Source organism: Ornithodoros turicata, chromosome 4, assembly GCF_037126465.1.
Source record: "Ornithodoros turicata isolate Travis chromosome 4, ASM3712646v1, whole genome shotgun sequence".
Lineage (NCBI taxonomy): Eukaryota > Metazoa > Arthropoda > Arachnida > Ixodida > Argasidae > Ornithodoros > Ornithodoros turicata.
Window position 1 is genome coordinate 27,196,696 of NC_088204.1, and position 25,104 is coordinate 27,221,799.

Genomic DNA, 25,104 nt, shown 5'->3' on the forward strand with positions numbered 1-25,104 from the left:
GTCTGTCTGGACTTCTGTGTGATCACATTCAGCCTTTTCCCAACCATGGAACCACACCATATCCTGCATACATGGTAGCATATTGTTGTTCCTCTTTAAAAGCCGGGCTGTGTCTGTGAGTGCCGTGTATTCAAGTTGTAATGTAAAGTTATTACATGCCAGAAATTCCATTCTGTCCTTCTATACTAATGAAGTTGACTCCAGCAACTGAATACCTTGCCCAGTAAGGGATGACGATCAGCATGCTCGTCACAGATTAGCAGAAATAGGTGAAGTCATGAGAAAGGCTCATCTACCTGTGAATCATCGTTTTGACACATGGCACATTGCAAGAGGGCCACATTTGCTTTGTAGCACACAGTCATAACACATATGTATGCTGTCCATTGGTTGACAACATATTTCCTATTAGAAGGGGTATAGCTGGGGGCAAGCTATGCTGTCAACATTGTTCATCACATTTTTAACAGATAAAATGGTTAAAAAGCAAGCGAGCTGGTGGCTAAGATCCATGACGAAAACCCGAGACTGGGAAAAAGACGAAAAACAGACGACACAACACAAAGTCTCAAGAGACTTTGAGGCTTTGTGTTGTGTCGTCTGTTTTTCGTCTTTTTCCCAGTCTCGGGTTTTCGTCATGGATCACATTTTTAAGCTCTTAAATATGTAGATGCTTTTTTGCACTTTTCCTAACAATATTAGCCTTAACAGGTATCATTATAATTTCTGCTTCTCCTTTCTCAGGCCCCAGGAAAGAGGTACATACAGCAGCACTGGTGAAGCAACGTCTGGTGCCACAGTATCGTGAACATGTACATGTGTGCACACATGGACAAGCAATGATAATGGCAACCTGTTTCCGGTAAAATGGCTCATGATACTCTGGCATGTCATGGATATTTGGATCATAACGTTGCTTCACATATTCATGAGCATCAAATTCACCATGCAAGATGTGCACATCAAGACATTGGGAAGCTGCTTTGGCCCCACGAAGGTGATTTACAGTATTTCAAGCTAGCAGCGATTACTAAGCAACTGTCCTGCATTCCTCACTTACAGGAACTGGAACATTCGAAGTGTTGTAGGGGATAGTGGGTGTACTTCCCCTTCTGAAGGACATCCCGCCATTGTGTGCACTAAAAGTTTTCTTGTCTCAGCGCTGTTACTCGGTCATGTATCAAAGTATGTCATGGTAAGTAGGTCATGTATCACTTCCACCTTATCTGTGTGCCACATATTGTATCTACACAAAAGGAATGTGTGTGAGAAAACTACTGAAACAGAGAATTGCATTGCTTCTTTACTGCACAAGCCTGTTCTGTCTGTTTTAGGAATGCTAATAATGCTAATTTTCATGTCAGGTTATGTCCAGGGGCTTTCTGGTGCTCTGCTCGATCTCTGTGGACGATAGCTGTTCATGAGCCCCCGAACAGAAGGAAGAGACTACACAAGGGGGGCTCACCGCAAGAGTTACAGTGAATGAGTAAACGCTAACAACTCTGCAAAGGCATTAAATGCAAGTCGACAGCAGAAGGGCTTCGGCGAACATGTACAAACAGTCGCATACCTAGGATTTTTAGTTTTTGGCATTTCATTCGCCATTAATCGGTGGCTTCTGTAGAAGCGTAGGGGATGGGGAAACAAACACAAGATTTTGGAGCACACAGTAAATGGTACTCCATGTTCCTTAGCCATTTTTACTACATGAAGTGCCAGGGAAAAATCAAAGTGGTTGGGACGCTTTCATAGACGTGGTTTGTTACATCATGGGTGCATCATGCATTGCGCTCCATAATGCTGATCAATCTGTTTTTTTTTTTTTCATGTGTCATACTTCGTGAGATAAAAGCTCTCGAACAGATGCCTGACTAACGCACGAATGTCAAGGACCTCAGAAATACAGCCAATTCCACTGATAGCCCTGAGGTCTGTGACGTCAGAGCTGCTTGAGTTTTGCTATTCAAGGTGACAATTTTCTACGCTCTATTCCAACCTTGGTTTGTAAAACACACATTGGTACGAAGAAGCTTTTATGTTCACGTGGGATGGTGGTGTTGCAACCCCTTTCACTGGTTAGTGGGGAATGACCTGATTCTGCACCTAAGACTTACCACAGAACACCTGAACTGACACCTGTGTTCTGTCCATCTTGCAGTGTGCTTGTTTACCTGTTGCGAGGGATTATGGGAGGAGTCAGATAGTTTTATGATCTCTGTGTATTCAATAAAATTATGGTCTTCATCATATGGTATTCAGTGTTACGTGTAAAATTACAGTATCTGTGGAATGTGTGGATTTGTGCATTGATTCAGGAAGTAAATCGGCTCCTGAAACCAGCATGCAGATCCAGATGTAATACTGGTGTCTTTCACATATGGAAGCAACTCATCTTCATTTCTTTTCTCTTTTTTTTTTCTTTCTTTTTTTGTGGTTGATTATTGTGATGGCTCATGGCTGCACTGCACTCCCAGGCGAAAATTTGAGCTGGGAAGTAAACTGGTACCAGCTCGTTCCCACTTCGCACCAACTGGTGGTCAACTGGAACCAACTGATACCAAACAGGTGGCAGCTGGAAAGTAAACTGGTACCAGTTCAAGCTGGGCTGGTGGCAACTGGGCACTTTGTGGTACCAGTTCAAACTGGACTGGTAACAACTGGGAAGTGAACAGGTACCAGTTCCAGCTGGGCTGGTGGCTACTGGAAAGTGAACTGGTACCAGTTTAAGCTGGGCTGGTGGCAAGTGGGCACTGTGTGCAACCAGTTCAAGCTGGGATGGTGGCAACTGGAAAGTGAACTGGTACCAGTTTAAGCTGGGCTGGTGGCAAGTGGGCACTGTGTGCAACCAGTTCAAGCTGGGATGGTGGCAACTGGAAAGTGAACTGGTACCAGTTCAAGCTGGACTGGTAGCAACTGGAAGTGAGGTGGTGCCAGTTCGAACTGGACCAGTTTACATATTTGGGGGAAGTTTCGGCGGTTTCGGTTTCAGTGCCAGGACAGGTTAATATGAAGATTGCAAGATGAAGTTATAAAAACGATAAGAAAGTAACTTTATTAGTAGAAATAATCATATTTCAATTTTTGGTAAAGTTCGTTAGTGTTAACGAAAGTTATTTTGGAACTCTTGTAGTTGTATTTTGTGCGTTCCTGCTCCCGCGATGAATCATGCGTTTACTGTGCAACGGTCGCTTGCTTAGCAGCATGCTTGTACAGCGATTTTTGCCCGTTATGTTCTTAGCGTGATGTGTGACATAGGCGTTGGTTTTATAATCTAAAGGATTTGTCTGCAAGTTACGACAGTGCGACAGTACAATGAGCGCCAGCGACCGGGCGGGTGGGTGTTGTAGGATTACAGCTCGACTACAACTGTGGAGACCGCTTTATATCGTGAGTACTATATGCTTAAGTGCTTTTCCCTTGTGCACCATTTAGAAATATTACTTCCACTACAACCGCTTCTCTTTGTTCTGCGTCACATTTGTGGCACCTGCAAGTGTATGCCGTTTTACGAGTAACATCCGGTTTATGTTAACGTTACCAGCAACTGTTTTCATTAATGTTTTTGTTTTTGCTTTTGTTTCGTTCACTCTCATGTTTTAGATCCTTCGCACCACGGATGTTGTCGAACTAGCGTGGTGCGCAGAGTAGTACTCATTGCCCCCGAAAGCCGGCGAATCTCTTAGTTGAAAGGTCCAACTACTGCACAACGGAAATGTTGAGAGATTCGCGTACTTTCCGGGGCCACGACTGCTCAAATTGAGTGACTGTCCAGGCACACACCACAATTACATGTTGCAATTGAATGCATATTCACTTGTGCCTTTTCAACTTTCCAGAAACGTTAGCTGCTGGGGCTCAAAGGAAATTGATCCACCTTGTGCTATTAAGAACATCTCAAATACTTTGCTGAATGATTCAAGATGTCCACAAGGCAGTCAAGCAAGGGACCAATCAACCATGAAGTATTATCTATTCCGTGTAACTCTGTAGTTCATCTACTGCTATAATTTAATTATGTTATAGTTACGCTACATGTACATTAGAATATGTGTAATGTTTGACTACAAATAAAATGCAATTTTGCATTGCAGTTCTTTGGATCTGCTGTTGCTGTGAACAGCGATTCTGCAAAGGGGCACCGGTTACATACAAGCTAACCTCTGTCCGAACAGGCCGCTCTAAGTGAAGCCACTTCAACCGGTCCCAGCTCAACAATGAGGTTTGCAACCAGTTCCAGTCGAGACTGCGACCGGTTAGAAACCAGTTGAGACTGGGACCGGCCAGAAACCAGTTGGGCCAACTGGTACCAGTTGATCAAACTGGTCCCCGTTCGATAACACAGTTCGCCCAGTCCCAGTTGCAACTGGACCAGTTCAACTGGGACTGGGTGAGCTGTGTTATCGAACAGGGACCAGTTCGATCAACTGGTACCAGTTGGCCCAACTGGTTTCTGGCCGGTCCCAGTCTCAACTGGTACCAGTTGCCCCAACTGGTTTCTAACCAGTCCCAGTCTCAACTGGGACCGGTTGCAACTGGGACTGGGTGAACTGTGTTATCGAACAGGGACCAGTTGCCCCAACCGGTACCAGTTGATCTGGGGCCGGTTGAACTGGTCCCTGTTCGATAACACAGTTCAACTGGCACCAGTTCAAAAAAATTTCGCCTGGGCTAGTAAACCAGCTGAAATAAGGTGCAAGATATCCCTGATAATTACACCTGCATGGTGTCCTTGTACTGTGCAGTGTATTTTTGTATTCGTTTATTTTTTCCTTCCTTTCTTTTTCTGTTCAGCTCTCATAAGCCACGTATACCCCCATGTAAGTATCTTGTTCTTGTATCTGGTGCTTGCTCTCTCGACAGTGTAAAATTTCGGCAAATACGCTCATCGCGAATCTACACTAAGGTTGTCATTCAAGCCTAATTCTTACGTACGTAGTACCTGCAGTGTGTATACGATAACATGGCGTTGCCAAACACAACTCGTTCACCCGGTTATAATGCCAAGAAATGCGATTACTGCTGCTGTAACGTCAAACGCCAGGTATTCGAGAGTGAGAAAGATATGCGCAAGTGATGCAGCAGTGATGAGCCGTAACTATAAGAGAGTGAAGTCTTCAATTAAGCGATGAATTGACTTACTTTATCAAAGACACCTACAATGCGAATAAAAATATCTTTCGTATGTAGGCGTAGCACAGTTCCGTTGACAATATACGTGACGTTCATTGCGTTCTTAGCCAGTCTGCCGCTGGCCGGAACGCGACAGCATAGTTGCACGAATCCTAACTGCACAAGTGGTATCAACAGCGTGTTTTAGCATTGGCAGATCATCCCAAATATTAAAAAAACGATGCGATCAAGAAGCCTACGTCGATCGAGTAGACGCTCCCTGCCACCATCGCCTGTTTACATTCCCGTATGCTCCGTAGAGAGGGAGGGAAGTCTTGAAGAACACTGATATCACTTACGTCGGCGATATAGACCGCGTGAACAGCTGCCGTCATAAAAATGGCGGCCCACATGTCTGTTTCGAAATGGTTAATTTACGATTATTTAAAATATGGGGCTGTTTTGTGGAAATGAAGGGTGCTTTCAGACACAGTTCGATATGGGCTTCCAGAATATTGTTACAGTTTCAAGAAGTCAAGGTACCTCCGGAGCTGACCTTTAAACCACTTGTAACTGCAAAACTTTTTCGCCTGGGTAACCAGGATAGCTAGGAGTTTACCCGGGATGATACTTAACATGTGTACTTGGAGCCATCCATAGTATAATGATAAGTTCTGCTGAGTTCTCATATCAGGCAAGGCTTCACACTGCTTGAAGATTGTAATAAACGGGCCCGACTGTACTTTGTACGTAAGTGAAATGCCCAACCTTTACTAGCTCTCCAGCAGGAGACGGCGCCATTGTGCAAAACAAAATAAAACAAAACTTAACAAAGTAGGCAGTATGTAACTGTGCTATCATCAGTGAGTGGGGCACCTTTTTCAGTGATGCCGCAGATCCAAAGGCAGTAAGTCTCCCATGGTTGAAGTCTACCGTTGCCTTATCCAGGTCACACTTGTCCAGAAAGTTCCTCAGCGTGAAACCATACGCGGTCATAAAAGACTTCACCACTGTGGCTTCTTTTGTTAGAAGTGGCAGACTCTTGGAAATTCCTTTCGCCTGGAACAGTGTACAGTGTACATCCGTTAATATGATATTGTGATAAATTATCATTCCTTTCTAACTTGGTTACTTAAAAGCTTTTTTGTAGTAGTTTGCATTTCTCAGATACAGTCGCCGACCGATTTTTCGGACATGCTCGATTATTCGGACATGTTCACGGAACAGCCACAGGCCCATAGAGTTTATGTACAAAAACGTCCAGAATTTCGTACGCCGTACAGCCCCGTCGCTCAATATTTTGGACTCTGCTTGCCCAGCCAGCGATCGTCACGGACGGTCACCAGCTCATCACGTGTGTACGACACAATGCGAAGGTCAAGGAACTGCGCATTAGTCGTTTCTTCTTCGTAACCCACTTCAAATGGATCTAGTAAGGAGTGAAACAGGTCAGAAGGGGACCAGGCCCCCTTCCCACATCGGGTAATGCGCAACCGCTGCACCAATAGCGGCAGTAGAATCTAGATCATATGAATCTCTCAGGACGCCGGAAAATATTCGTATCATCCGAAATTCGTATGAAAAGAATTAAACCAAAGAAAAAAATTGAGGCAAGAAAATAGGCAATGACTATTCACTTTCCATTACTCTGAGTGAAGGAGGCCTGTCGCAGCTCTTTTGAGTCTTCGTTTTGGCCAAGGCTGCCGAAATTCACGAAGGCCCAACAAGTGCTGTCCAGCCGCGAGTCGTGCGACAGTGCTTAAAACGAGCTTCACCTAAAGCAGGCAGGCGTTAGGTGAAGCCATCTTGCAGAATGGTGACATCTAAAGTTGCCAGAAGTATGTTTCCTCCACATGTTCAGGATGTCGACAACTCGGAGTCTCCCAGCGCAGCCGCCAAACTCAAAAATAATGAAGGCAATTGCGGTGCTTTCGTCCATATACAGTGATGAAATATCACTTCAGGAAATAGAGGCTGATGTTATGAGGCACAGGACTGCCCATCAAGACAGTGTAGCGGCATCGCCATTACCATTCCCGCGCACCAATAACCGTTATCCGACATCAACATCATTATCCGACATCAACATCAACAACGTTATCCGACCTACTAGTGCTTAATGAAGTTGACTTTTGAAGCGAAATTAGTTTTTTTTGGACTGCTCGATTATTCGTACTTTTGCGCGATCCCCGCCTAGTCCGAAAAATGGGACGGAGACTGCATCCTTAAATTAAGCAATGAAGATGCCACCTCCATATCACACATTGACAAAACCCACCATACACAGAGCACAGCTTTTGTTATAGGCTGGTGACATTGTGACACGCAGGACATTAAGTAAAATCGTGCCTCAGCAAAACGTTTATAGTCAATGAAGATGAAGACAATACTATACAGTCACCGACTGATAATTCGAACTCCCAAAAAATTCTGATTTTCCAATTTTTCGGACAAAATTGTGGGCACAGTCAAACGCCCTAGAGAACAAACGTATTTCTGCATCCAGTAATTTGGACCGTTCCTCAAAAGCTGCGCTTGATCATCTGTTCTCATCTCGCTTCAAACCTCCGTGGTTTCTGGGACTCACCGTCTGCCGAGCGCCAGAAATAGAGCGGAACAATGTACTCTTGTGCTCGATGTTTCGTATGGCTTTACGAAATGAAGGCCGTTTTTGGACATGACGTATATGTTCATTGGTTCTATGTTTTTTGGTGCAACAACACACGACGTATGTGCAGAATCGCACCGCGCAAGTGCAGGAAGGTAGAGATTATATGCGCACGAAGGAAATGCTCCACCTATGTTGCAAGAGCTAATATTTTAATACAGCTGCCTTCAACTGAGAGTGTCGATAATGTGATCGTAGATGTGTGCCATAGATGTGTTTCGTAGAGGCGAAGACACAAATTCATCAACAATCAAGACTAAGATGACATCACCGTTTGATGTTTCATCAGCATTAGTATCGGAGGCGGCTTTGGTACAGTGAAACCCGCATATAACGATATTGACGGTAATCGCGAATTCCATCGTTATACGGGATACATCGTTAAACGAGGGCTGACCTAAATAGCGCGTCCCCGAAAAGTCGCGCGCCACCCCGCGTGTAGCAAAAGTAAAAGAAACGGATGCTTAAAAAAAGACAAAAAACGCGAAGCTGTGTGACATCGCAGATGCTTCGCTTCAATGGGAAAACAGCGATCAGAACTCGTGGAGGGAACCAGACAACATAGCAGGACAACTTCTGGCAACACTACACGTCACTATTCCGCAAGTCTGCTTCACCTAACGCCTGCGTGCTTTAGGAGAAGCTCGCTTTAGAACACCGTCGCGCGACTTGCGGGTGGAAAGCACGTGCTAGGCCTTTTGAATAATCTTGCGAATTTGAGCAGCATTGGCCAAATACGGAGACAAAAAAGCGTTACCACCTACCTCTTTCACTTACAGTATTGGAAAATGAACAGTCGCTGTCTATTTTCTTGCCTCAATTTTTATTTTGGTTTAATTCTTTTGACGTGAATTTCGGATTATACGATTTTTTTCCGCTACCCCGTGAGATTCGTAGCATCGCGACTCTACTGTATCTAATCGCGGCGACAATCGCCGCGTGGTTATGCGCACGGGACAGCGTCCAACATCGTTATACGAGTACTCGGAACCGCGGTCTCCATCGCTACACGCGGGTCGTTTCCCCATAGAACCAATGTATATTTTGACGGTAAAATCACGAACCATCGTTTTACGAGGGATATCGTTATACGCGATATCGCTATCCGCGGGTTTTACTGTATCATAAAAGAAAGGTTAAAAAACAGGAGCAATGAGGATGTCGTTGATGCACCCCCATCGATAGCGTCAATCTTTGCTGCACTGACTACACTGATGAATGTGCACTAGGATAGTACGACACACTAATACGTCGCTGATACACATCACCAGGATGGGTTGTTGCGTGTGTTTATGCAATTCACAAAAAATTTGGACAGATTTCGTGACCTGTAGAAGTTCGAAACGCCGGTCAGTGACAGTACAGGGTGCTTCACCCTTGTATCCTATTGCATTGTAGTAAGGAATGTATTCTGCAATGGAATGAGGCAAATCTGAAGTGCACAGGCTGTTTCTGGCAAAAAAAAAAAAAAAACACTAGGTTCGCCTAGCAAATTTTGGAGTTCAATTCACTAAATGCAATTTCTCACGACTTACAACTCATAAAGGTGCTCGGTAGACATGGCAAAAGCATTTTTGCCGTGTGCAAAAGAGCCCCTGCACCCCCTTTACCAGAGATATAGTGTTGACCCCATGATTTTTTTCATACAATATTTTAACACATTAGGTTAAACACACTGTATTTTGCCATATACAAATAAATTCATAGGTTACTTGCTGGATACTAAAACTCTGAGTACCACAGTCAGTCGCAGTCTGAGCCAGACTGTATTTCTTGTTGTTTTCCTTTCTTCAGAAAAAGAACACTTGAGGCAGACTTACCGCTTTAGCTGCAAACTCTTCTATCTTCACTTGTGCCTCTGCCACCTTTACCGGATTCCCTAGCAGACGCACCCCGCAAGCTTTCCAATCAACAAACACAGTCTCTTGTAGATCAAGAATGTAGGTGTAACGCAACACTTCCTGTGGACGGACATCTTTCAGAACCTCTACAAATCGTAGGGCCTTGTTGACAACATGTGCAGCCTTCCTAAAGTCATTGACGTTGTTCGCCTGTAGCTCAACACGCACCAGAGGTTGCCCACCTGCTGCTGCGTGTACTTCCACACTTATGTTGTCTTGAGGGTAATAGCCCTTCTGGATGTCTCGAAGCGATGCTTGAAATTCATCCTTGATCAACAGAAAGAAACGCTGCGGCAGAGTAAAGATCCCCAAAAGCACGGGACGTAGCTCCAAGGGGACGCTCGGTACAGCACGAGGTGTTTTGAGAAGTAAGCCACATGCTAATTCAAAGATAGTGTGCCCCTGTAGCACATCATCAATGAAAGCTATCCCACAAAAATCAGAGTCCTTCGGCTTTGGTTGCCGCAATTCCAGGAGTGCCTTCCCACCAAGAACCTTATGCACGTTGCGGCACACTGCATTATACTCTGAGGCGCAAGTCTCAAAGAGAAGTTCATGCACAAGGCGGACTGAAACTATCTTCACTGGAAATGCAGCATTTAGAAGTTCTTTTATTTCGTCCCTGTCTGCTGCTACAGGAATGCCAGATATGTAGAGCTGAGTTTTCTCTTTCTTGTTCCTTTGACAGACAATCGTGGCGTCTCTGTACTTACACTCATAGGGGAGACAGTATGCAATTGAATCCAAAGATGCTTCATTTTCAAGTATTGCAAACCCAGTCCCAGTACAGTGACGTCTCACAGCCCTCACAGATAACCTGTAAGCCGGTCTGCACTGTTCAGCCACACGTCGGTGCTGCAGAGCTTCTTCAGGAATGCAGTGTGCAGTCATTTCATTTGGCTTGTCACACATTGCAGCATATGCTCGTTCTGCCTCAGCAGTGGTCTTGTAAGTGATGAAGAATGCTCGCTCATTTTTCAGGATCTTGTACTGCACAATGCGGCCAAATTCATTTATCCAGTTGCGGAACCCACTGATGGGAATTTTCACATCCATTACTTTGAGGGTCCGAAAGTTTCCGGGAGAAATGACATCCACTGCATTTCCCTTGCCATCCAAAACAACACTGAGTGCCCCGCTTCCATAAAAAATTCCAGACGGGTCAATGTAGGCCTCCATGTCTTTCTTTGACAAGTTCTGGATTTCGCGGCTCACTAGGCGCTGGAGAAAACTTGCTGCAAGGCCGTGAAACCTTTCAGGAATGTGGACGACGAGACAGTGGCGTTCAGCATTTAGAGAGATCTGGACATTTGTACACCCAGTTGAGTCTCTCAAACCATCTTCCACAGCTGATAAACATCCCTTGTCAGCAAACTGGTAGTTCCAAATAAGGTTTCCAATTGGTCCAAAAGTAAGTGGCTGTACGAGGGAAGCACCACTCGCAAAGTGCTGTCCTTGCGTAGGTAAGCTCGACTTGTGACTTGCAGACGGCACGGCTTCAATGTCAACAGCGGCAAAGTTGAGGAGCTGGGGCTTTTTGGCATTTGCAGGGATGCTGAAGAGGCAACATACGACATGTTGAGAAGCAACGTTGCGTGAAACCACAGAGTTTGGGGAAACTTTGAGCTTGGTGCCGATGCTGTGGGACACGTATCCCTGTGCAGAGATTGCACAAAGCCCCTCAGGGAATGATGTCAGCAATTTTGCTCCAATTGACGAAGATTTGGAGCCACGGTTGCAGTCAAGCATCTTAAAGTGCTCACTGTGCTTCGTGATAGATCTGTGCAAGCACTTCAAGAACGATTCATTTATGCCATTCAACTTGCACCATAGAGGTTTCCCCTTCTTTGGAACATCCAACCAGTCATGGTAAGTGGTTAAAATGTCACTGAATGAGCAAACATTTTCAAACGCTTTTTCCTGGCGCTCTCCTTCAGGCCCAAGTGGATAAAATGCGCAAGTAATATCCTCAAAGGCTAGTAGAGCAATAGCAAGGGCATCTTCCAGTGGCATACACTTTGCAGCTTCAAGGGCAAGTTTGGCCAAACGGGGTTCGAGAGCTATGCGGCATAGTGTACAGCCCTCCGTGGTCAACGTACCATTTTGAATGGCACCAAGCATTTTCAAAGACTGCAGAGAGTGGTCGTAAGATTCCTTGGAAAATACTGTCGGGAAATATTCGCTTACATCCATTTTACGATGCATGAGGCGCAACAGTATGTCCTCCGTGAAACATGGTTCCATGGCCTGTGGGTGTTGAGCCTCCAATGCCTTTGGAGCATATAACCTGATGCAGACCCCATCTGGCAACATGCCAGCGACAGTCATTCGTTGGCTCGCTAGTGCTGGAGAAACGACCAGTTTCTGCTTCATTTTTGCACCGTTTTTACAGATGAACTGTTCGTACATACCACAGTCGATGACATAGTTCGGGCGAAGAATGTTCACATCAGAAACATGCAACGCGAAAACTACTCTCCAAGTATTGGATGCCTGTGGTCCTTTCCAGATGGAACACCCTTCCCAGAGATAGCAATGTTCAACCTGGTCTTTTAGCTTCGGTAATTTCTCAATTTCACTCGTCAGTAGGGCATCTGCAAGACTTGCTTCTGCTGCTGATGCAAGAAAGACAACAATATCTGTAGGGTTCTTGTTACTTCTTATGACACTCAAAACTTCCTGAACACACTGCACCACAACATCTTTTCCAGTTGGTTTCCAGATGACATTCACTGGAAAGTCAACTCCACAGCTTAGGTGCGCATATGCTCCCTTCCCAAAAATTTTTTCGAGAATACCGCATTGAGACAATGCACTTATGCACAGCACTATCTTTGCATGTCCTTGGAACTTGTGCTTTAACAGCAAGAGGATGATATTCTGGTATGGGCAGCTCTCCTGAACATCATCAACAATTATGAACTGGAATTCAGAAAGCCCTCCAGAACACTGGAGGTACTCATAGAAAAAGCAGTCAGCTGTTGTCACCACCACAGAGGATGTGGAGCTATTACTGCCCGTGGGCTCAGTTCGCACCTCTACCTCCTTCAGACCCATAACTGATTTTGCATAGGTTGCATTCCCCTGTGCACTCAGCTTGTTTGGCTTTATGATAAGAGTCTTTGGATTCCCAAGGTCTACTAAGTACATTGCCAGCTGGATGCCACTTCCAGAGCCAGGAAAAAGTGACAGAACCGTGACGTCTTCTTCTTTAATGCTTTTGAGCAGGCTCGATTTTACGGCATATATTGGAAGCGCCAACTCCAGGTGTCGAACCTCAGCACCAATTCTTTCTGAGGCATCTTGCACCTTGCTATCATGCATCACTGTATTTGTCACCGAAAGGAACTCATGCAGCTGAGCTTCGTAATAAGACAACTGTTTGTCAAGTTTCACCTTCAATTCCTTTTTAGCCTTGTTTCCCTTGATATTATTGATCTGCTGCAGGCATGCATCTACTAGGAACTTGTGCAGAGTCATTGCTTTCTGTAACTTTTTGGAGCACGCCAGCTTGTCCATACTTGTTGTCGTTGAAGGACTCTGTTCTTCGTTACCGTCTAATGCGATGCAGATAGGTGCACCAGGGTCTTCCTTAGCTTTTTTTTCGAGGGCTTTGCGAGCTTTGCGGGCTACTGTCATGTTACGGTAGAATAAGTGAAGCACTTCCGGCTGATGCACTTTGAGGACAAATTCTGGTGGCACGACGTCTGCCAGGTAGTTCTTCCAAAATACCGCGTTTCCCACGTTATTTTTCACTTGCAGCACTACTGTAGCTTTCTCGTTTGCATCTGGTGCTGGTGATGCGCCGTCAGACATCTCTGGAGCTCCTGCAGTCGGTCTTGGTTGTGAAGCTTTTGCAGTGGGCCTTTTCTCTTTGACAGCTGCAGTGCTAACTCCTTTCGGTTTCAGACCACCAACAAAGTCAGCGTACTTGTAACTTTCATTGGCAACATCAACCAGTTCCTTCTTGGCCTGTTCATTGTGGATCAGCACAACATGAATCATGTTGTGGTAGCGCATTTCATGCAACTCTGCTGCAAAATCCACATCTCCAGATATAAGTACGATTGTGGAACCCGAAAGCTGGTGAAGATCTGCAAACCGTCGGAGCCTCACCCTGAGTTTCTCGTCCGCAGAATTCTTGCGTTCGCTGCTGACATGTATCACGGTTACGTGGGCGTTGTTCAGTTCCTCTGTCACATTTGCCTTCATCTTCACAATGTCGCAAGCTACAATGAAGTCTGCTTCCCTTTGTCCTTTATAAAAGCTGTCACGAATCTTTTTCACAATCTCATATGCCGAAACATCTTTGGGCACGCTGCAATTTTCTATGTCCCAAAATACACTTATGTAGCCAACTCTTGCTCTGGGTGCTGGACGAGACGAAGCTTCGTCAACGGCATCTTCCAACTCTTCAAGTTCCTGGTAAAGTGAGAAATGGAATTCCAAGATTTTCAAAGAACTAAATAATAATAAAGGTGGCCAAATCGAATAACGTAGATCAGAAGTCACTACTGTCAAAATACCTACTGAATGCCATGTATTCCACATCTTAACACCAGAAGGTTAGGCAGTTGGAAAAGAATGCAAACAAAGTTAGTGTTAAAAAGTTGGCAACATCTCTGGGCATTGTGCCAGACGTATTTACCGTATTTGACCGCATATAATGAGTTGTTTTTTTTTAAACCTGAAAAAGGAGCCCATAAAAATGGGGATGCCTGCATGCGGGCTCCTACCATAAGCGTTGCAGGGGCGCCGCACTCGCTGTCACAGGCCTCATGCCCTCAGCATATCTGGCATTTCCAATCAGCCCTTCATAGCTCCGCAGTGATTAGTCTATTGCGACATGTCAAATGACAAAGCAAGTAGAGTCGAGGCAGTTTGTTACGATCTTCGATATAACGATAATTCCAATATCACGATCACAGCGCTGGTTCCACCTCAGCTCACACATTGTGAAGTACGTGTAAACAAGACATAACGATCGCCGCGAAAGCGTTTTTGCTCGCGTATCGCGTATAAATTCACGGGATCTAATTCTCCTTGCAGCCGGTAAAACATGTGAAAATCGAAAAGCAAGATTCCAACTTTTCACTGCATTTCAAGAGCCTTAGCCTCCGTGAGAATTAAGTGAGAACACACTGGCTTTACCTGCACATGACTGTCGGGGATTAGATGCGCGCGATACCAAGATATGCGTGGCTTCCAAGAGGCCCGCGAGAAGTAGAGAAGGAGGTTCCCTCTCCACGTCGTTCTCTCGCCATAAAGTTTTTTGCTGGTTTGCTGCGTGCTACGATGGCGTCTGTGGTTCTGATACGCGTTTTGACGAGGAAAGGCACGTGGCTCGACCCGAAGTTGCATGTGCCCGACGGATTTTGTACTGGTGCAAAGCGTCGTTGCAAGGTACCGCGGCTTCCAAAATGTGAGTTGGCAGACAGTTGCGTGTCGCCACTCAAACATGCATTGACGAATTACCCGTGGGGGAGTCGCATTCTGATGGACAATGCAGTTCAGATAGTAAGAATGATGATTATGACTACGGCACAGCATGACGAGCATGGATGAAGTCGTCGATCTCAAAAGGTGCAGAGCCTCACGTGATATCGGCGGTTATGTCGTCCTTGAAAAAGGTTTCGACACAAAGTTGTGTCAATTTAGAGCTAGATAAAATGCTTTTGTACCTGGGAGATTCCATGCAAAATGACCCAGCGGCCCTGCTCGGCCCTCACAAAACTATCGCGAGTTTTTACGAAAAATTTTTTAGCAGTCCCTAATAGTGCAAAACGACATGCAAACGATTCTTGCCTGAATGCAATGTGGCGGGTGCTAGACACCAGCGAAGCTCGCAGTGCTGGCAAAAACCATGCCTGGCATGAATGGCAGCTGCGGCTCATAGAAAGCACCTAGAAGTGTGCGGTTTCCTTTTGCGTATAGAGGAAGCCATGCTCTACACAGCATCGGAAATCCCGATTGTCTCGCTGTAATCGGGGATGGTATACACAGGCCAGAACTTTCGCAATTTTCCTCCTATTTCGCAATGTTTTCTTTTTTTTTTTAAATCAAACCATTAAATTTTGATGAATATTTTTTTCCTTTCAAGGTCTCATGGAATATTTCAACAGGACAAATTCCAAGACACGTAACTTTCGTAGACATTGCAGGAAAAATAGGGGAAGTATGCGCTTTTTCCAAAATTCGCTACAATCGAGCATAAAACACGCAATGAAGAGGTCAGAAGAGACGTCTGAAACCAATGCAGTTTTATAGAACGAGTCTTCCTCTACAACATATTAAACAATCTCTAGGGTGTTTATTCGTATAAAAAATAACAGACTTTTTTTGTAGCAGTGGGTATTACGGCCACAGTGACCCACGTTGCATGCATTTGGTGGGGTGCTCTATACAGTCAAACCTCGTTACAACGAAACGCGATATAACGAAATTCGCGATAGAGCGAAATAATTTGGATTCCCCGGCAGAGGGCCATAGAGATCAATGTATTTCAACTCCCGTTACAACGAAACACTTTTTAGCCGCCGCCTCGATACAGCGAAAGAACGAGATAAGGTTTATGACCCCAAAGCCGACTTTAGGGTCATGAAAACAAAGGGCGCAAGCAGCGTCCTGTTCCCGCGGCGAAAGATGGCACGCGCGATTAGGGTCGGGAGGAATCTGGTGCCTACAAAAGGAAGTCTGAGACATTGGAAGGTTAGGGATTTTCTTCCGAGGCTTCTCATTTTCGCGCTTGTTTTGAACTGTCCGGTTGCAGCCAAGTAAAAAGTGCACGAGACGCAAGGCGCCATCGCGCGGTGGGAAACGCTTCGTTCGCGTGGCGGCGTAAGTGACGAAATCAGCCTAGATGATTTTCTTGACGGGGACAAACATGCCGTAGCAACGGAGAGCCTTACGGAAAACACACTGTCATAGACGTAGAAGGTTTGCGGGAGATCGCAACATGATATGGAGAAAGCTGCGGAGCCTTCGGCGGCGTACGAACAATGCGTGACACCGCATCTTCACGGCACGACGCAGACGCGTATAACCGGCTATTGCACGAAAGATAAAATACCGTAGGTGCACTTTGGCGCTGTATTTGTAGTTGTGGTCATTTTTCACGAAAAACTTTTCCGCATCGTAGCGGGAGCTATCGACGCTTATGTACAGCGCGCGCCCTCGCAAAGGTCGCGATCCGTGGCCTTCAATTCGGTACAACGAAATGTTCGATACAACGAAAGAAATTGCAGTCCCCGTGGGTTTCGTTATATCGAGGTTCGACTGTATTTGTTTCTAGGGCTTCTGATTTAATTTTCTTTATTCCCAATTTTTTCTCGTTGTTTTTCAATATGACAACCAACCGGACCAAAGGAACATGGCTCCAGTTGAGCGCTGTGGAGTTCCAATTCACCAGTATGAATATTAGGCGCGTAGATACATGTTCGGTTGATCAAAGTTCCCTTTAACTGTCACATTTAATTGCTAAACAATTCAGGAAAAATATTAACCACAAAAAGACCTAGAAATTATAACGTTGAAAAGACGAACGAACGTTGGAAAAGACAAACATACAAAAGCATCATTTGCATGGCAGAACCACTGGAAGCGACGGAGTCTTCTGCTGGTGGTCCTTCGTCAATGGTGTACTAGGTTCCAGTGAGGATCACAGCTAAAGCCATGCACCATCCGCGGATGGAAGCGTATATTCCCAAGAAACTTGCGGGTTCTGATGAAATATGGACGCTTGGTGTGATCTGTGGATTGGATGCAGATGGCACCAGATCAGGAGCGAATCGGATGCGGATAAACCGCAAAATTGCGCCAACAATTTTCTTCGCACTAGGTACAGAGTACAAGGTGAACGCAAGCCACTCGCGTGACTGGGAGAGATCTCTGACGTCTCGAGTCGAGGTGCGCCGATCTTGCGTTTCACTTGCAATAAACTCTACCTATTCCGTTTGTTGCAAAATGTGCTGCTGTGCTTGGTGCCGCGTGTTCTTTCATGGCAGCTAAATCTGTCCTCGACCTAAAAAGACCTGTCCTCGCTACACAAGCTATGCCACTCCGGTGTTTTCACTGTCAGAACAAGAGAGAGAGAGGAAGTCGCCCGTGTCGATGAAGTTCGGTGAATGCTGTTTTTGTCAGTCTTTTTTCTGTGCTGTTTTGCGCTGACGGGAAATAACGTTTATTTCCTGGAAAATTGGCTAGGTGTATCGAGCCCAGAAACTGAACTATAGCTGCGTGCCGTGGGAGACGCAGATTTTGCGGGTAGGATGCGGATGTCAAAAAGCTCATCCGCGCAGGACTTTAGCTCACACGACAAATAACAGCCATCACCGCTAATCAGTCAAACAGCACCGTGCACACCCGAAACAATGCCATAAACTTAACTACCCAGGATTGCAACATGCACGTTATGCTACAGAAGAAAAGACTGTGGTAATCTTGCAGAAGTCTGTGCCACAGCACATTGCTTGCACATTGAAACCCAACCAGACCAGAAAAAAATTGGAAATAAAGAGGATTAAAACAGGACCCCAAGAAACAAATGTACAGCACCCCACTGAATACATGCAATGCGGGTCACTGTGGCCGTAATACCCTCTACTACAAAAAAATTTATTTTCTCTTGTATACGAAAAAACCACCCTGGAGATTTTTTAATATGTTGTAGAGGAAGACTCGTTCTATAAAACTGCATTGGTTTCAGACGTCTCTTCTGACCTCTTCATTGCGCGTTTTACGTTCGATTGCAGAGAATTTTGGAAAAGCGCATATGTAGTTCCGCTATTTTTCCTGCAATTAATACGAAAGTTACCTGTCTTGCGATTTTCCCTGTTGAAGCATTCCATGAGACCTTGGAAGCAAAAAATATTCCTCAAAATTTAATGGTTTAATTTTCCACACACACAAAAAAAAGAAAACGCGAAATAGGAGGAAAATTGCGAAACTTCTGGCCTCTGTATACCAGCACTGATTACAGTGTGACAACAGCGATTTGCGACGCTGTGTAGAGCATGGTTTCCTCTATCTGCAAAAGAAAACCGCACACTTCTAGGTGCTTTCTACGAGCCGCAGCTGCCAGGCACGGTTTCTGCCAGCGCTGCGAGCTTCCCTGGTGTCTGTCACCCGCCACCTCGAGATCTGGGAAGAAACGTAAAAAATTTCGTAAAAATTAGCGGTAGTTTTGTGAAGGCCGAGCAGGGCCGCTGGATCATTTCGCGTGGAATTGCCCACCTGCAACAAACGCACCTGTTCAGCGGTGTTGTACTTGTGCCGATCTACTTCGTTGACACAATCCTGAGCAGCAATTTCGCAAAAGCTCGTTTTTAACGATACTCTGATATAACAATCGGATTATGTGTTCCTGTCAATATCGTTATAAACAGGTTTGACTGTATAGCCTACCAGTCAGAACTGATTCAAAGTAAAAAGTACATCAAGGTGGATATTTCTAAACACAAGAGTGAAGTCAATCTTTCCTGCTGGAACCTCAAGCTGCGCAACATATTGTGATCATACGATGTTAATGCGAGAACTAGTAAGAACACTGCCTTTTGGGATTTAGACCTTAGAACTTTGAACAGACTGCCCTTAGAACATGAGAAAACATGCTGATTGCAGCCAACTTGGATGAGCAATCTACGACCACAGTGTGGGAGCAATGAGCAAACTTAACACGAGGAGAATTTTTTCAGGTGATGATGAATAAAGTCACTGACCTGAGGGAGCACTTTGTGTGGTCTTGTGTATTCCTCAACTTCTTCAGCTGGCCAGTCTGCCGTACACACGGAGGTACTGTCGGACATCTCTGAAGCAGCATCTAGTTCGCCAGGAGTGACCAGTCGCTTAAATTCAATCAGACTCTGTCCTTCTGACTGATGACTCTGAGCACCCTGGCCTCGCTTTTTGTACCATCTTCTTGCAAAGTTGCCCCCCCAAGGGGCTCTTCCCGCACGTGAGGTGACATCCGAACCTCCCTTGTTTACATGCGAAATGGAATAAATGTGTTACTACAGCACATCCAAGTTTGCCAAAGCCGCTATGCATAACCTTACTCTACTTGAGCTTACAGAAGATAACGGTTTAAATAAAGCTGTCATGACAACTGTATTCAAAGGAAAAGGCCTGGATATTTCATACAGGGCATAGCCCTCTTTTTTAATGAATGACATCCATAAAAAAACAGCACAAAGTAGAAGTAGGGCAGTGTGATTCATTGCAAACCTTCATTAAAAACCTGGGAATTTCCCCAAGACGAAAAAGAACAGTACAAACTGGTTTTAGCTGAGCTCCCTGAAACATGGCTCTAAAGAGAGAGGTAGGTATTCTTACAGGCATATCTGCTGTCAGAGTGTTCGGAATGCACAATGCAACAATGGGACTTACTAGATGATAATACATATTGTGTGTTCTGAAAACGTGCAGATATTTCTGGACCAGGTCCCATCCTTGTTTAAGCAGTTCTGTACTGAGAGTTTTATCTTTGGTTTATGTGCATGACATGTTAGTGTGGTGATGTGCGCTAGAATTACTCGCAGTGTCTATCCCAGCAAACCAGAGACGTCCCCTGAACATCCATGTCATATCCTGACTCGGAGGTTGGAACGTCCCAGGGAACACGCCACAAATCCCATAGACATCATCTGTACCTCCAGGGGACAAAAAAATCTTCCCATGTTGCACATTCCACGAACATCCCACAAACGTACAGTAGACGTCCGTGCGATATTGACAGCTTTGAGATCGAGACGACGCGTGGATGTTTATTGGGAGCTTGAAGTTGCTTTTATCATCTTCAAATCATATTTTGAAACATTTTGCGAGATTTGTGTGTGTGTGTGTAGGGGGCTGGTGTCGGCACCATTAACGGACCCGTAACTATAGAGAGTGGCCACCACATAACTATTTCATTCCCTGTTGCCCCACTGTACCCGTTTCTGGTAATTTCCATAACGGACACAGAGCACGGTGGTTTAAATAAAGCAAACAGAGAAATAGAAAAGCTCACAGTCCAAAAAGCTTCAAAAGGTACTAGCATTCCCTTTCCAAGAGAAAACAAATACTATATTGCTTGTCGCGCGAACTTCCGCGAATTCGAGGGTACTCCTCGCCTCTGAAACAAAACGGATGGTGAGCTGTCTAAGTATAATCCGATTATGCACAAAAACAACAGTCAAGTGACGAGTTGCGTGGTGTATTAACTCTGCAACAAGGTAATGCCTGTGTTTCTTACTGCTCTTGGTCTGAGACACTCAGTATAGGTTCATCGAAAGTCAAATTTGAGAGTGCCACAGAATTCCGTATGCAGAGATGCGGAATTCTGTGGCACTCTCAGATTTGACTTTCGATGAACCTATACTGAGTGTCTCAGACCAAGAGCAGTAAGAAACACAGGCGTTACCTTGTTGCAGAGTTAATACAGTTAAACCTCCCTATAGCGAACTCTCCATGCTGCGAATTTCTCTATTCAGCGAACTCTGTGTTACGAAGTTCCGCGCGCGCTGAACACCGCTACAATTCTCGGAAATAGTGCGACGTTCCGAACTTTCTGGAATTCAGGGCCATCCGGGGTGCCGGACGCATCATATCCAGGTCGCTCCTTGTGTCGGAGAAGCCTGTACAAAGGAGAGGTGGTGAGAGGAGGGCGCCGGGGGTTCGGTGACCGGCGCAACCGGCGTGCGCAACCAGCGTTCGACGAATAAGAAGGAAGGAGGTCCCTCCTCTCTTCCTACAGTTTACACCCGCCGGTCAGTTGTCACTTTTGGTTCCGCGTGTGAGCGGGTGAAGTGGACGCCATGGCAAACGTGCTCAAGCGGAAATCGTTGTCCGTAGAATTCCAGCGTTCTGGAAGACACTTTGGACGCGCTCGCTGTGCTCCAGCGATGGGAAGAACTTCCAGAACAAGGTGGGGTGTGTCCAGTGATGATGTTGCACTGGAGGACTTTTTTGGACGCCGACTCAACGGCAGTATGCACAGAGGAGCTTACTGAGGCAGACATCGTCGCCGGTCTGCGTAAGGATACACACGAGGACAGCGAGAGCGACACTGAAGAGGACATATGTGTGCCATCTGTTAGGGAGGTGCTCGACTCTATTGATGTGCTTCGATGATACGCAGCATCGAACAAGGACCAGGAGGGCGCTGGCAAACTATGAACGGTCTGTGACACCGACGTTCTTCAAGACTGCAAAAGCGAGTAACTGACTATTTCTGTGCCAAATAAATTGCTTCTTTCTCTTCCATAGTCTTGTTTTTCGTGCGTTATATTCCCGGGAACTTCAGGCTACTTAACTGTAGTAACCACCACCAGAATTTAGCTAACGTTCTCTATAACGAAGTTCTCCATATAGCGAAGTTTTGCAATGTGTTTACCGACTTCGTTACATAGAGGTTTAACTGTACACCACGCAACTCGTCACTTGACTGTTGTTTTTGTGCATAATCGGATTATACTTAGACAGCTCTCCATCCGTTTTGTTTCAGAGGCGAGGAGTACCCTTGAATTCGCGGAAGTTCGCGCGACAAGCAATATAGTATTTGTTTTCTCTTGGAAAGGGAATGCTAGTACCTTTTGAAGCTTTTTGGACTGCGAGCTTTTCCATTTCTCTGTTTGCTTTATTTAAACCACCGTGCTCTGTGTCCGTTATGGGAATTACCAGAAACGGGTACAGTGGGGCAACAGGGAATGAAATAGTTATGTGGTGGCCACTCTCTATAGTTACGGATCCGTTAATGGTGCCGACACCAGCCCCCTACACACACACACACACACACAAATCTCGCAAAATGTTTCAAAATATGATTTGAAGATGATAAAAGCAACTTCAAGCTCCCAATAAACATCCACGCGTCGTCTCGATCTCAAAGCTGTCAATATCCCACGGACGTCTACTGTACGTTTGTGGGATGTTCGCGGAATGTGCAACAGGGGAAGATTTTTTTGTCCCCTGGAGGTACAGATGATGTCTATGGGATTCGTGGCGTGTTCCCTGGGACGTTCCAACCTCCGAGTCAGGATATGACATGGATGTTCAGGGGACGTCTCTGGTTTGCTGGGATACTGGCCGTATGGTTGTTTTGCTTACGTTTATTTTGTATGTATGTTTATTCTGTAAAATAATTCAGTCATTTCTGCTCTCTTTTCTCCCACTCCTGTTACGGCCCCTTGGGTCAACAGTATAAATAGATAAATAAAATGCACACACTCTATACATAGGGAGTGACTTTTTCGGGTTAATCCCGATTCCGCCTGGTTACTGTAGAAGTGGTTTTTTTCGCGCAGAATTATTTTTCGCGTTTTTCGCGCACACCTCCAAAATCGCGAATTTAAGTTCCCGCGAATAACTCTGGCCATATGAGGGCGAAAATCGTTCGGAGTTCGACGCTGTACCGCGACTACCTGACCCTTTCTACTCCATGTAGCGTAGGCAGTTTAAGCAAGCGCAGAAGATTGTTTTACCCCATCAGGCAAGATGAAAAGAAATCAAAATTCATCATGCTTTTGTTACTCCTATAAACGCTTTGCACTATCCATGCAATATACTACTATACCACGATGCCAGAACATGCCTTTCCCCGCATTCTCAAAACCAGCTTGAATGATAGTACCACATCTCAACCGAACTGGTCAGTGCCCCGAGTGATAATTAATAAGAGCTGCTAAAATAAACTGGCTAACTTGCACACGGCCAGTACTATGGCCTCCTAAGGGGTCCCTAAAGGCCATTTGACAGGGCCTTTCCTCCCATCTCTGTGAAGAGAAGAAAGGAATAGACCTAGAATGCCGCAATCCACATGAACAACGGATGTCTTAGTATGTGCCGAAATATGCCCGAGTATTGACGGCGGCACGATATGCAAGAGCAAAGTACTCCCCGAAACCTGTGTCGCGAATTTAAGTTCTCGCGAATCAATCCTCAAAGCAGCTCTGCTCGAAAACGCGAAAATATTTTCCACGCGGAAAAAACCACTTCTACAGTATTTCCCCCTGAAGTGACCTCTGACCATTTCGGGTTAAACCCGATATCTCCCCGAATTCCAGTCACTTTGAAATCCTCAAGTGACGTTTCCACTGAAGACGAACACAGGTCGCCTCGTGAAACACACGTAAGAATGGGTCACTTACGCTCCCAGCAATACACCCATGTGTGTCAACACTGTCTATGCCTTCGGGGATTACCGCTGGAAGGTCACGATCTTGCAAAAACACAACAACAAACAAACAAAGAGAGATTAGGAAAGGACTTAATAGAAAAGAGGAGAAACAAAAACACCCGATTACACCCGAAGGCAGAATTATCACCCGATTTCTCCCCGAATTACATATTTAAAAATAGCGCCTGGTTTTTACCCCCTGAATCTGAGGAAGGCATTGAACCCGGAAAAGTCACTCCCTATCTATACAGCATGCAAATGACGAGAGAAACATGCTGCATAATGATGTCCAATCACATAAAGGAGTGGCACAGGTGCTACTCTCAGTGATTTATGTTACTGTGCTATTCGTAAAACAGAATGTTCAAAACAAAATGCGTGCCTTAGGAAGTTATCGCGCACACGTACCTACAAAGAATGTGTCTCCTCTTACCTTGTACTGCCCACGGTAATCACCGCGATGGTGCTGGATGGAGCCCCTGCGATAGCCATCTTGCCCTGGGCACTCGCTGTTGGTGGCATACGAATAGGCATACGTGACACCAGCATGATACGGTTCACTGTAGTTGTTAGTATGCCGGCCATCGCCATGGGCAAGGTACCTTCCCGGGGTAGAGTGGCTAGTTCTCGAATTTGGTGGCTGGTACGGCTCTGGTGAAGGTCCTAAGAGGGGACCCTGCCTTACAATGTTGTGCCTGCCGTCACGATCGTCAGCGCAGCCCAGCAGATTGCTCAGCAGATCGTGATGTAATCTGAAGGGATCTTGTGGGGGAGGCTGCCTGGGGCCCCTGCTGTCTCGCTGGTTTTGGATGGGACCTCGCTTCGCCGTGCCACGACCTAGATATGGTGGTTGTTTTAATACACAATGCGCTAGTGCTAGGGCATCACGAAGTGTTCGAGCATAATCTTAATTTCCTTATTCCCGAGAAAAGTCTATACCAAAAGGTACGGCTGTCGAAGTATTCGGACTTTTAAAGCACTGAAACGAATAACGGTATATTCAATTAAAATTCGAAACCCAATACAGAATTCTATATTAGAATGTTGAGTCGAAGTGATATCTCTCCCAAACCGCATATATTCGTGTAGCACTGAAGCTACTCTCATAGGTCCCAGGACACCACAAGACAGCACCATACTGAACGAACACACAGAGGAGACAAGCACAGACAGGGACAGCATTCACTGGCAACACTTTTAATGTGGACAAGAACCTTAATTAGACTCCCAGTTCCCCTGCCAAAAAAGTGACCTCTGCCGGGGACAGGTAGACC

At 45.5% G+C, this 25,104-nt stretch overlaps 1 protein-coding gene across 1 annotated transcript in view; it reads right to left on the reverse strand.

Annotated features, from left to right (window-relative positions):
* The window catches only part of LOC135391375 (uncharacterized), a 47,701-nt gene that overhangs the window by 18,401 nt on the left and 4,196 nt on the right, over positions 1 to 25,104 (reverse strand). The window contains exons 3-6 of the mRNA XM_064621629.1: positions 24,264 to 24,667; positions 19,395 to 19,652; positions 9,598 to 14,100; positions 5,986 to 6,168 (exon numbers count right to left, since the gene is read on the reverse strand). Of these exons, the coding sequence (XP_064477699.1) occupies positions 5,986 to 6,168; positions 9,598 to 14,100; positions 19,395 to 19,652; positions 24,264 to 24,667 (5,348 nt within the window). The remainder of the gene's footprint in view (positions 1 to 5,985; positions 6,169 to 9,597; positions 14,101 to 19,394; positions 19,653 to 24,263; positions 24,668 to 25,104) is intronic.